Below are 12,214 nucleotides of genomic sequence, written 5' to 3' on the forward strand. Positions count from 1 at the left end.
CACTAGGTTACTCAGAGTCTCCCTACATTGCTCAGGTGTCCTCAAACCAGTGATCCTCCTGTTTCAGCCTTCCAAGTACTGGGTTTATAGGCATGTGCTACCATATCTGACTCCAACTGAAATTTTGTGTGTGGCACTAGGGAATGAACCAAGGGGCATTCTACCTCTGAGCTATACACCCTGACCCTTTTTATTTTTTATTTTGGGTCTCACTGAGTTGTGGAAGGCCTCAGTAAATTGCTGACGCTGGCTGTGAACCTTCAATCCTGTCTTAGCCTCAAGTACTGGGATTACAAGCATGCAGCACCTTACCCAGCTCCAAATGAATATTTTAAATTAAGTAATGGACTATCGTTGCCTTGGAATTGGACAAAAGAAACACACCCACTTTATTTTCTCTACATTTTTATAAGCAGTAACTGACATTTCCTTTATGTGGAATGGGTCAAGTACTGGAATTGCTCAAAAAAATTCAGTGTCTTATTTCTATCCTTTTCTGGCCTGTGGTTATTGAGCTGGCATTCTGGTTAAAACCATCAAAGAGCAAATTTTTTTAAAGTTGAGAGCTTCTGCCGGGCGTGGTGGTGCACGCTTGTAATCTCCATGCTTGGGAGGCGGAGACAGGAGGATCGCACAGGTTCGAAGCCAGCCGTGCGCGCTGGCTTAGGAGACCTGTTTCCAAATAAAAATATAAAATAGATCTGGGATGTAGCCCAGAGGTAGAAGGGCTTCCAGGAACCCCAGTACCACCAAAAAAAAAAAAAAAAAGTTGAGAGCTTGCCACTCAATGGGCTTCAGCCAGTGCTCAGATTCCCTTGCAATTTGGGCAGAGAGGCAAGGAGGCCTTGTGGCCCCAGCCCCCATCCTACTTAAGGCTTTTTTTTTTTTTTTTTTCTGTCTCCAGAACTGAGCTCACACTTGGGTGTTTATTTTCACACTAGTCCCATGGTGGTCACACTGGCTTACTTGTTCTCACACTCCTCTCCTGCTGGGAAAACCCTGTCTGAGATTCTAGGTTGTGGATTCCATCCTCTGCATCCAACAGAGTGTCAAATAGCTTCTAGGTGAGCCTTCAGAATGCCCCAAGTTACTGTAAGTAGCAAAAAAATAAAGGGGGGGGGGGATCTCAGTTACCGATGGAGAAAGAATCCTCTTATGAACATCAGCCTCAGATCTCTGGCCGCAGAGAATTGAGCTGCCACAGTAAACAGCTGACATAACAGAAGCAGCAATGATCCCCCATTAAATGTCTTTCAGCTGATAGGGGCTCCGGGGATAATTGACTTTCCAGCAGGAATTACTGGCTCAAACAAAATCACTGGGCAATTGGACAACCTACTGCGTCCTTTGAAAGGGGGAATGGAGCTCTGTCTGGTTTTGCTGACCTGACAGGCATAATTCATCTTGATTATTCATTCATTGTGCTAGTTGCCACCAGATGACACTAGATTTCTGGTGACTGTAATTACAGTGTGAGGTTGAGTTTAAATGCACACACACACACACACACACACACCCCTGTGTCTCCAACTTGGTTGTTGGTTTCCCTCACTGCAGGTGCCTAGGACAGGTTCTCGTGATGTCTGCCTCGGCACCTTTGGGTAGCGAGCACTTCTTCTGTGCATCTGTTACTGGATAAGCAGAGACGCAATCTGCTGTCACCTGTTTCACTTCAACCGACAGGGTGTCAGGTCTCCTCCTAGGCCCACCTCCATGTCTGCTGAGTTGCTGCTATCAGAAAGTGGCTCTGTGTCTCAGAGCAAAGTCTGTCCCCAAATATAACTGAATAATGTGTCCTGCTCTTAGGCAAGCTTGATTAAAGGGGGAGATGGGGCAAAAGAGAATCCAATCAGGCTCTCATTTTATTTGGAATGCTTTTAGAACAAGATCCCCATGCAGTCCAAAGAATTTTTTCTCAAGAAACCTCTGCTCCCAGCCCCACAGGCCCCCCCACACACTGCTTACATGTCTCTGCTAGCGGGTGACTCTGTGCCCGTGGTCCTGGGAGACAAAGGAGAGTGTGTGTCAGGCTCAGGACAGCCAGTCGTATCAGCTGGGCCCTCCCTTGGCCTGTGGGTCAAGGACAAGCGACAGAATTACACTGTGAGATTCCACACTCTCTGCTGACACAGAGGCATATACACTCTCCCATATGGTATGTGCATTCGTATATATTTTTGAAGAGGTGTTTAGTTGGTTCAAATAAAGAGTTAATTATGTACTGTCAATGTGCCAAATACAAGGATAAATAAGATGCCTTTGTTTTCAAGGGGCTTTCCTTATGGTGGGATGACAGATAATTCCAAACTACTATGTTAAATTCTAAGCTAGTAATGGACAGAGACTGCTCCTGGGGTATTTAGTACAGCTGGGAGTGAGGGAAGCCTTTCTACAGAAAAGGTACCTAATTTGAGGAGTAAGAGTTACCTGGCTAAATGAAAGTATGGAGCAGATTTAAAGATACAGGGAGGCTTTCCCTTTCCTCCTCCTCAGTGGAACACGTTGGTTCAGCCTCATCAATTAAACTAGGCTTAGGTTTTTATTATTTCCCTAAAGAAAATAAACTTTTGCCCTAGGGCCTGTACCTTGGGGAGTACTTTCAGGCTATTGGAGTCTTCCTATCACTTAGTCTTAGGCCTTCTGATGTGAGGCGTGGCGCAGAGATCACAGCTTCTGAATCTTTGCCCTATTTCCTTTGGCCCCACTCAGAACATTGTGTGGGAAACCAGTTTAAGTATTTTCCCTCCTTAGGCAGGTATCTCAGCGTGATGGCCTCTGGGAGATCAACTGAGGATAAAAGGTTTTCAGGATAGTAGGCCTTTAAGTCCCCTTCTTGCAGCATTATCAAGTATGAGTGATCAAGTATGAGTGACACCCACCCTTCTCAAACCACAGTGGAGATGGTTCTTTTGTCTGACTCCTTTTAATTTTGGAACAATAATTGTAAGCCAAAAAAATGGTGTCTCTCTATAAGAGCAGTAGAAGTTGTCATCTAGCAGTCCAGTCCTTTCTAGTGTGAGCCAGGACACTACACATGCCGAGGGTCCTCGCCTCCCTGCTGAATGATTGCCTTACCCTTCACTCATTCTGTTCCTCTCCTCTTCTCACGCCATATTTTGTCCCCCCTTTAGAACGGTGGATTGGCCTGGACGGATGATGCTGATGGGGGCCGGGGAAGAGAGATCTCTCGAGATTTTGCCAAGGTCTGTACTGTGTCTTATGTGATAAAGATATGCAGCTCTAGTGGGTGGTATGTGATCCCAAGGAATGAGGACGTGAGTGGCCCCTGAGCCGCAGCGGTCGTTACTGGGATGACTGAAGTAGCTCTGGTATGACACTTACTGTTTTTTTCTTGGGGTCGGGCTTGCAGCTGTATGAACTGGACAGTGATCCGGAAAGGAAAGAGTTCCTGGATGACCTCTTCATCTTTATGCAGAAAAGGGGTGAGTGCAGTCTCCTTATTCCAGCTCAGTACTTATTTATTGAGTATCTGTTCTGTGCTAGTCACTTCTGCATTCTTGTTGAGGAGTGTGAGCAGAATTTATTGCCGACTGGTTCAGGAGCTATCCAAATAACTGACAACCGCATGGAGAAAGGCAGAGAGAACTTCAGCAGAAAATGGGTGGGGTGACCATCCATATTGGGCCCTACCTTATTTTTGTCTCTCCTAATTAACTGGTCTCTGGAGTCATTTAAAATCCAAATACACTTTTATCTTAGCTTTACAGCTTCCCTAAGCTTCACTTAAACTAGCAAGTGGGGCCTCTTATTGTTATATATAGTCTCATAGAGACTGAGAAAAGTGAGTAGAAGAATAGAGACCCAGCCGGGCGTGGTGGCGCATGCTTGTAATCCCAGCATTCGGGAGGCTGAGGCAGGAGGATCGAGGTTCGCAGGCAGCCTCAGCTACTTAGTGAGGCCCTCCACAACTCAGTGAGACCCTGTTTCAAAATAAAGAATACAAAATAGGGCAGGGGGTGTAGCTCAGAGGTCAAATGCCCCTGGGTTCCATCCCCAGACCCACCAAAAAAAAAAGAATAGAGACCCCCTCAGGATTTTTTGAAGAGTCTACAATAATCCATGGAAAGAAATAGGCAGCTTTTTCTTCCTTTTTTTTTTTCTTTTTCTTTTGGTGGACCTGGGGATTGAACCCAGGGTCTTTCTACCTCTGAGCTATACCCCCAGAGCTATTTTTTTTACTTTTTGTGAAACAGGGTCTCACTAAGTTGCAGAAGGCTTCATTAAATAGCTGAGGCTGCTGGGCGTGGTGGCGTACGCTTGTAATCCCCGCGCTTGGGAGGCTGAGACAGGAGGATCGCACAGGTTCGAAGCCAGCCTCAGCTACTTAGTGAGGCTCTCAGCAACCTAGTGAGACCCTGTTTCCAAATAAAATATAAAAAATAGGTCTGGGAGTATAGCCTGGAGGTAGAAAGCCCCTGGGTTCCACCCCCAGTACCACAGATAGATAGATAGATAGATAGATAGCTGAGGCTGGTTGCAAACCTGCAATCCTCCTGTCTCACCTCCCAAGTACCGGGATTACAAGTATGTGCCACCACTACTGTCCTCAGTTTTTCTTCTTATCCATTGGCTCTTTGATGTTTTTATCCCATGGTGTGATTGGAACATTTTTGCAGTTTAACTGTAGCACATGGGCATCTGCTTTATAATGTACCCTCCCTCCCGATTTGCTCCCCCCGCCCCACTGCCACCCAATAGCTGTCTCCTCTCTGGACTGTGGTTTGACTGAGTCTTGAGCTTAGTAACCTCCTGGATTTATTTATTTATTTTATTTTTATTTATTTTTTGTGGTACTGGAGAGTGAACCCAGGAGCATTCTTTCTCTGAGTTACACCCCAAGCCCTATTTTATTTTTAATTTAGAAACAGGGTCTCTTCAAGTTGCTGAGGCTGGCCTCGAACCTGCGATCCTCCTGTCTCAGTCCCCCAAGTACTGGGATTGCAGGCATGTGCCACATGCCCAGCTATCTTCCTGACGTTATATCCTGTCCTAGCAGTGGGCTCACCAGCAGTTAGTCCTTAGGAAGCATGGTCAGAACCCAGCCTCTCCAGAAGGTCCTCAGCAGTCTGCGTGTGTCCACCTTCATCATCTCAGGACACAGCCATAGGAGAGAACTACACCCGCAGCCCTCCCCGGGACCTTGCTGCTGTCTGATCATGCATCCCCTGGGGCCTGTGTCAGCAACTTCATTGAGACCTTGGAATGAAATTCTCCTCCTTATCCCAGGCTGAGCCATAAAGGCATCCCCCAGCCGCTAAACATTCTGAGTGTTCTCTCTCTGTATGTCCCCTCTTTTCTCCTTTTCCCCCCTCCTTCCTCCTTTACTTTCCAAAGCCTTATTGCTTTCCTAGTAGCAGGGCTATTACTGCTCGTTTTCTTAAAAAGACAATTGAAAGTTTGAGTCTTCTTTCCTTCCAATCTCCAGCTATAAAAGCAGTTTAAGCGGGCTAATTAGTTTACTTCTCCAGCGGTTATCTGGAGCTGCATGTGTTAGTAAAAAACAAGAATATAATCCTGAAAGATAATGTGACTGGCAGCAATGAAACTCCCTCGTTGCCCTGAGAGAGAGAAATCCACTTAATACTTTGGTCTCCCCTTCCAATTACCTTTTAATTATTTACAAGCTTCACAAGCCCAGCTGGTGCAAACCCAGGAGCTGATCCCGTCTCAAAGGAGCTGCCATAGCAATATAGATTTTAATCAGCGATGTAGCTCCACTGCTTTATTTTCTACTTTATTGTTTTGCTCCCTTCCCAGAAGGATTTTTAAAGGAAAATGAAGGTTAGATCAGCCTAGTCAAGAGTGAAGACTGGTAATTGTTTACTACTACAAGTCCCCAGTAGGCTAGGACTCGCTCCTCAGGACAGCACTTCATCATGCCTCTGCGTCCCCAGTGCTAGCACAAGGCCAGGCAGAGACGCTCAGGGCGTGTTTGCTGTCTGCGTAGTCCTGCTGGTTGTCTTGGCTCAGCTTGCCATGAAGGGTAGCCAAGCTGGCTTGAGATTTTGGGTGTACCTGGCTCCTTCCAATAGCTGTCCTATAATTGGAAGTTAGCAGCAGAGAGCAGTCTTTGGTGCCTGTTCTGCTATCCTGGTGCTGCCAGATTGCCATCTTGTGCGTGTGTTTGTTTTGTGGTACTGGGGATTGAACCAGGGGACGTTTTACTTCCAAGCTATACCCCAGACCAATTTTATTATTATTTGGAAACAGGGACTCAGAAAGTTGCTGACAGCCTCACTAACTTGCTGAGGCTGGCTTCAAACCTGCAGACCTTCTATCTCAGCCTCCCAAGTGCTCAAATTACAGGTGTGAGCCACTTCACCTGGCTAGTATATTTTCAGTGAACTCAAAGCAAGAGTATGTGACTCCCTTGGTGATGTCACTGTATGGTAATTCAGGTCCTGAGTGAATCTCTGCCTTGGCGTCAGTGCCTATGTCAGATATTTTGCTATTTGCTGGCGTCTCCAATAGGAGGGAAACAGTTCAGTCTGCTGCTTGCTAGTTACTCTGATATAAGCATCCGTGGCCTCAGCACTGTTTACTTTGGGAACTGGATTATCCTTTATTGTGAGAGTAGTCCCCTGCACTGTGAGATGTTGTCAGTATTTCTGGCATCTTCCCACTAGATCTCAATGGCAACCCCCCTCATAGTGACCAGAAATGTCTTTAGATAGCATAAATGCCACTGCCATAGAAGAATGGGTGTAAGTGCTGCAAGTGTAGCTCAGTAGTTAGGTGCTGGCTTAGTGTACGTGTGTCCCTGGGTTCAGTCCTTATCACTGTGAAAACAAGAAGAATTGGAAAGAGAATAAAGTTAGATTTTTCTGCAGAAGCCAGGTGAGGTGGCATGCATCTATAATCCTAGCTGCTTTGAAGGCTGAGGCAGAGGGATTGCAAGTTTGAGGTCAGCCTGGGCAACTTAGTGAGACCTTGTCTCAAAATAAAAAATAATGCCGGGCATGGTGGCGCATGCTTGTAATCCCCGTGCGGAGACAGGAGGATCGCAAAGGTTCGAAGCCAGCCTCGCTGGCTTAGGAGACCCTGTTTCCAAATAAAAATATTAAAAAATAGGTCTAGGAGTGCAGCCCGGAGGTAGAAGGGTTTCCAGGAACTCCAGTACCATAAATAAATAAATAAATAAATAAATAAATAAATAAACAAACAAACAAATAAATAAGGCTGAGTCTATCTCTCTCTCTCTCTCTCTTTCTCACTCTCAACACATACACAATAAAGGAAGGGAGATTGATTCTCTGCAGAAAAATTAATCTCTGTGGAAATCATCTTACCTCCTTTCAAGTGCCTGAGGTCAGGCCTGTGTCAGGCAGTATCTTGAGCTCCTCACTGGGAGAGCTGGAGGGGTGGGTGCTGAGAGCCCACCTTGGGCTGGCGTGCAGAGAAAGCCTCTGAAAGGGCTGTGGCTCCAGTGTGTCAGAGGTCCAGATCTCCTTTCTGGAACACTCTTATCTGGTGCTCTAAATTAGGGTGGTGATTAACAAGAGCTGAGAGCAGCCGGGCGTGGTGGCACACACTTGTCATCCCAGCATTTGGGAGGCTGAGACAGGAGGATCAAGGTTGGAGGACAGCCTCAGCTACTTAGTGAGGCTCTTTGCAACTCAGTGAGACCCTGTTTCAAAATAAAGAAAAAATTAGGACTGGGGTGTAGCTCAGAGGTAGACTATCACTGGGTTCCATCCCCAGTACCACACACACACACACACACACACACACACACACACACACACACACACACGGGGGGGAGAGAGAGAACTGGGAGTAGACTGTACTTTGATTCACGTGACACCTGCTGTCTTTGCTCTTCACAGAATGGTGAGACCAAGGGGCCCTAGACACGTGACTTACTTGTCACTCCCGAAGTGGAGTGTCTGGGGAACTTGAGACAGATCTTGTTAACTGGGACCAAGGAAAAGCCTCATAGACCTTGGCGTCAGGTCAGCAACCTGGCCTCTAGTGTGAAGGACAAGTAATAGATTTCGCAGGAGCCACTGAACACAGCCTGAGTTTGAAAGGCCTGGTACTGCCCACATGGGCTGTGAGTGGAACTAGGCAGCTGGACACAGCAGGCCGCGGCCGAGGAAGTGGATGGGGCTGGGGGGAGGGAGCACACAGCAGGCCGCCCCAGCAGTGCAGCTGCAGGTGATAAACAGCCGGCCAATGGGAGAAGCGTGGGCTGTTTAACTGCTGCTTTGTGTGGTGCCTTCCTTGTGGGCAGTTTGGGTGAATTGACTGCAGTAGTGGGCCTTTTAGCCCTCAGCCCTAGACACATCAGGGACTTGGCCCTGGTGAGCACCCAGCAAGCAGCCTGCTTGAGGAGACTGGGAAGTGTGGAGTGGGCGGTGGCAGTGCCCACTCGCGGTCACTCTCCCACCAGCTTTGGGAAATGGCACGGTGAGAGAAGGAGCTCTGTGAGCGCACAGCCAGGCTGCCATCCTCCCTCCTCGGGATCTGGAGCAAGTTAGAGTCAGCTTGGAAGCTTCTGTGCTCTGTATGTGTGTCCCTGATTGTTCTTTTGGGCTCTCCACAGACAGTGAGCTATCCTTGAGGAAGACAAAAAAGAGAAGAAAAGCCCCTTTAGGGATTTTCCATAAAAATAATGGTGTGAAAACTACACCAAGAATTTCTGAGACCACACTCTTCTCTTTCCTTGCTAAATAATGTATTTCCTTTTTTGCTGACCAAAGCCAAATTGAATTACACAAGTTGCTGAATTCTCTTTTTCTACCAAAATGTTGTTGTAGGAAAGATTGGTTGGATTTCAGAGCTGTGATGTGCATTTTTACTTGCTTTTTCTGTGGATGCCACATACATGTACACATGTAGGCGCATGCATATGTACACAAGTGTGTGTGTGTGTGTGTGTGTGTGCACACGCACGCACCTATTTCTGTGCCAAAAATAAAGTCAAACAGTTCCAAATAAAATTATCTGGCCAGTTTAACTCACTTTGAGTGGTTTCTGAGATAACATTTCCTCAGAGATTTTCCATTTGTTTTTCCAGTGCCCAAGGGGAGGGACTAATTTGTAGGTCTGATAAGCAAAGGCTGTGTATAAACAATTCCATTTTTCCTTCAAATATGAGCAGAGAAGCTTGTTGCCTTGTTCTCTAGTAGATGAAACAGAAGTGTGGTCTCATTAAAGAGACAGGACAATGATGATGATTATGATGATGATGGCCATTTTGCATTTGTTTTTATTATTAACTCACATTGTACAGAACCCTTTTGAGCCATTATCTAATCTTCTGCTGCTTACAGCTCCAGCTCTGTGGCATAGAGCTAAAGAACCAGCCCTGAGGTTAAGGACTTACTAAGGCCAGAGCACAGCGTTAGCACTTGGTCTACTAACTCCCAGGCCAGTGCTCTTTCCTTCTCCTTAAACTGCCTTTGAGAAACTTGTTTCCAGCACCGGAAGCCCCATTACTTCCTTTTGGTGCTTTTCTTTTGAAATTTATCTTACCTCCCTTGAGGTGCCTGAATGCGGACCTGTGAAGGGCAGTATCCTGAGCTCCCCGGTGTGCTGAGAGCCAGAGGGGTGTGTGCTGGGATCCGGACCTGGGCTGCAGTGCTGGGCACACCTGGCGTTCTGTGGGGCTCAGAATGCTGGCTACCCATTGGCCGTTGCCCCGTAGGGGACCCAACAGCATCTAGCTGATTAACACAGGGTCGACCTCCGCATGAAGAGGAATCTTCATCTCAGGGTCAGGCCTGTCCCTCTAAAGGGCAGGTGTGACCGACCACTCAGGGTATCAAGGGAAGTGGCGTCTCAAGGCAGAGAGGCATAGGAGACATACCCAGAAGCAAGGCTGTGCTTTCCTGCCCCCACCCAGCACAGCAGGCTAGGGCACTGCCTGGTCGCATGAAACACGAGTGTCGTCAAGACCTCGTCTGCAGCGTTGCCCTGCCACCCCTCCAGTTCTGGTCCGGATGCAGACTGGCCGTGGCTTTCCGCAGTGGATTGCTGGGTCTGTCTTTGATCTGTATGGCAGAGAAGTCACTGTGGGAGGCTGGGCCTGCCTCTCGCTCCAGAGTGTTTCCCTTCTGTTGTGTGCTTATCTGTCCATCTCGGGAAAGGGAGCGTTCCTGGCTTGTGTTGCTTTTGCCTTTTGGTGGAGGCAGTTTCTTTTATATTCTTTGTATCTTTCAGTAAATGGTCTGTGCCCTGGTCACCTTTTCTGGTAAACTAAAATATATTGTCTTCGTCAAATGAAATAGGCTTAGGGCTCCATTTTCTACCTTTATCCCCAAATGAAAATCATTGCATCTCAGGATTGGCCCTTGGTCTGAGGTCAGAGCCTGTTCTTTCTGCAGGTGATCCAGCTGCTACTGATAAGTAGAGTTGAAGTGTAAGTGTGTGGGGTGCTGGGGATTGAACCCAGGGGCATGCAGCCTCAGGGTTACTTCCTCACAGGGGCATGCAGCCTCAGGGTTACTTCCTCAGCCCATTTTACTTTTTATTTGGAAATGCCTCACCAAGTTGCTGACAGCCTTTTGAAGTTGCTGAGGCTGGCTTCGAATCTGTGACCCACCTGTCTCAGCCTCCCAAGATGAAGATTCCTCTTAACCCGGAGTTCTACTCGTGAGGTACTGAGATTACAGGCATGCGCTGCCATGCTTGGCTTTTTCTTTACATCTTTGTCATTTAAGACCCTGTAAATAATGTTGAGCAAAAACCAGATGCAAAAGATAGTACTAAGAAAAATAATATATATATATATATATATATATATATTACACTCACACACACTTTTTTTTTTTTTTTTTTTTTTTTTTTGGTACTGGGGATTGACCCTGAAGGCATTCCACCTCCAAGCTACGTTCCCAGCCCAATTTTGGTTTCTTATTTGGAAGCAGAATCCCATTAGGTTTCTGAGAGTCTCCCTATGTTGCCGAGGCTGGCCTTGAACCTACAGTCTTCCTGTCTATCAAGTACTGGGGTTACAAGTGTAGGTCACCACACCTAGCAGAGATTATATATTATATGATTTGGTTTATATGAAGTTCAAGAAAATGCATGTCAAGCCGGGTGTGGTGGCGCATACTTGTCATCCCAGCATTTGGGAGGCGGAGCAGGAGGATCAAAGTTTGCGGACAGCCTCAGCTACTACTTAGCAAGGCCCTTCGCAACTCAGTGAGACCCTGTTTCAAAATAAAGAATAAAAAATAGGGCTGGGGGTGTCGCTCAGAGGTACAATGCCCCTGGGTTTCATCCACAGACCCGCAATAAAATAGAAAAGAAAATACAGATTCATTGTATGATTCAGTGCGTGCTGCCACATGTAAGTCAGACCCACTCGGTGGGCAGTTGGAAGCAGAGGACTTGAGTATACCTTTCAGTCCAGTAATAGTATATTGGCATGTACCCTGCCTTCTGGAACAGTCCAGCTACACACTGTGCTGCAGACTGCCAGACACTGCTGCCTGTTCTCCTAGTGGGAGGTATTTTCTACATAAACAAGTGTGGGGGGGGTCACTAGTCATTTCCCTGTTTGTTCCTGGAGAACAAGACTAGAGCAGGGCAAGGATTCTACAGAGGAGTGTTTCAAGGGGGCTGCCTGCCTGTTACACTCCCTGCCCAACATGGGTCTTGACTTTTCTAGGCTCCCTGGTTGACTCACTTGACAGTCAGGCCCTGGAAATGATTAATGATCGTTTTCAAAGCCAGGAAAAAGCAGTGAGGGTCCCTGGCAGGGCCACGCCCTGGGTCCTGGGCCCTCACCCTTGACTAGCAGGCAGGAAGGCAGCCTTGTAAGTCTCTCTAGGGACCCTGCCCCTTACTACTTCTGGTCTTCACTGAAACATGTGTGCCCATTCTCTGTGATGGGGAGGAAGTGGCTTTTTTTTTTAGTATTATCTCCCATCTTGTCTCTGGAGCCAAAAGCAGCCATCTTTTCTGCTGCCTCTGTATTGTCTGGTAAGAAGGAAGGCCGAGTACTAGGGATCAGCTTTTGTGTAGCCATATCTGCACTGGACAGCTCTGGCATGGTAGTGCCAGTGCTAAGCAGCATTCCACCAGAGCAAGGTTAACGCCCAGGAGTCCTGGAGGAAGGCTTCCCTGGGTCCCAGGCCCTCGTAAAAGCCTTTCACATCCGTCCCTGGGGCTGCCTTAGGCTCCCTGGCTGAAATCTGATAAGGGGCCTCTTTGTTGCAACTGTCAGTCTCCTTTATTGAGGAGG

At 47.2% G+C, this 12,214-nt stretch overlaps 1 protein-coding gene across 2 annotated transcripts in view; it reads left to right on the plus strand.

The window, feature by feature from the left end:
- ARID3B (AT-rich interaction domain 3B) overlaps positions 1–12,214 on the plus strand; it is a gene marked incomplete at both ends in the record, with an annotated part of 42,389 nt that overhangs the window by 17,063 nt on the left and 13,112 nt on the right. For both annotated transcript variants that reach the window (XM_080690839.1, XM_080690840.1), the window contains 2 exons: positions 3,132–3,203; positions 3,371–3,443. In XM_080690839.1, coding sequence (XP_080546965.1) covers positions 3,132–3,203; positions 3,371–3,443 — 145 coding nt within the window. The remainder of the gene's footprint in view (positions 1–3,131; positions 3,204–3,370; positions 3,444–12,214) is intronic.

This window comes from Muscardinus avellanarius (assembly GCF_963383645.1).
Source record: "Muscardinus avellanarius genome assembly, chromosome: 3".
In the NCBI taxonomy this organism is placed as follows: Eukaryota; Metazoa; Chordata; class Mammalia; order Rodentia; family Gliridae; genus Muscardinus; species Muscardinus avellanarius.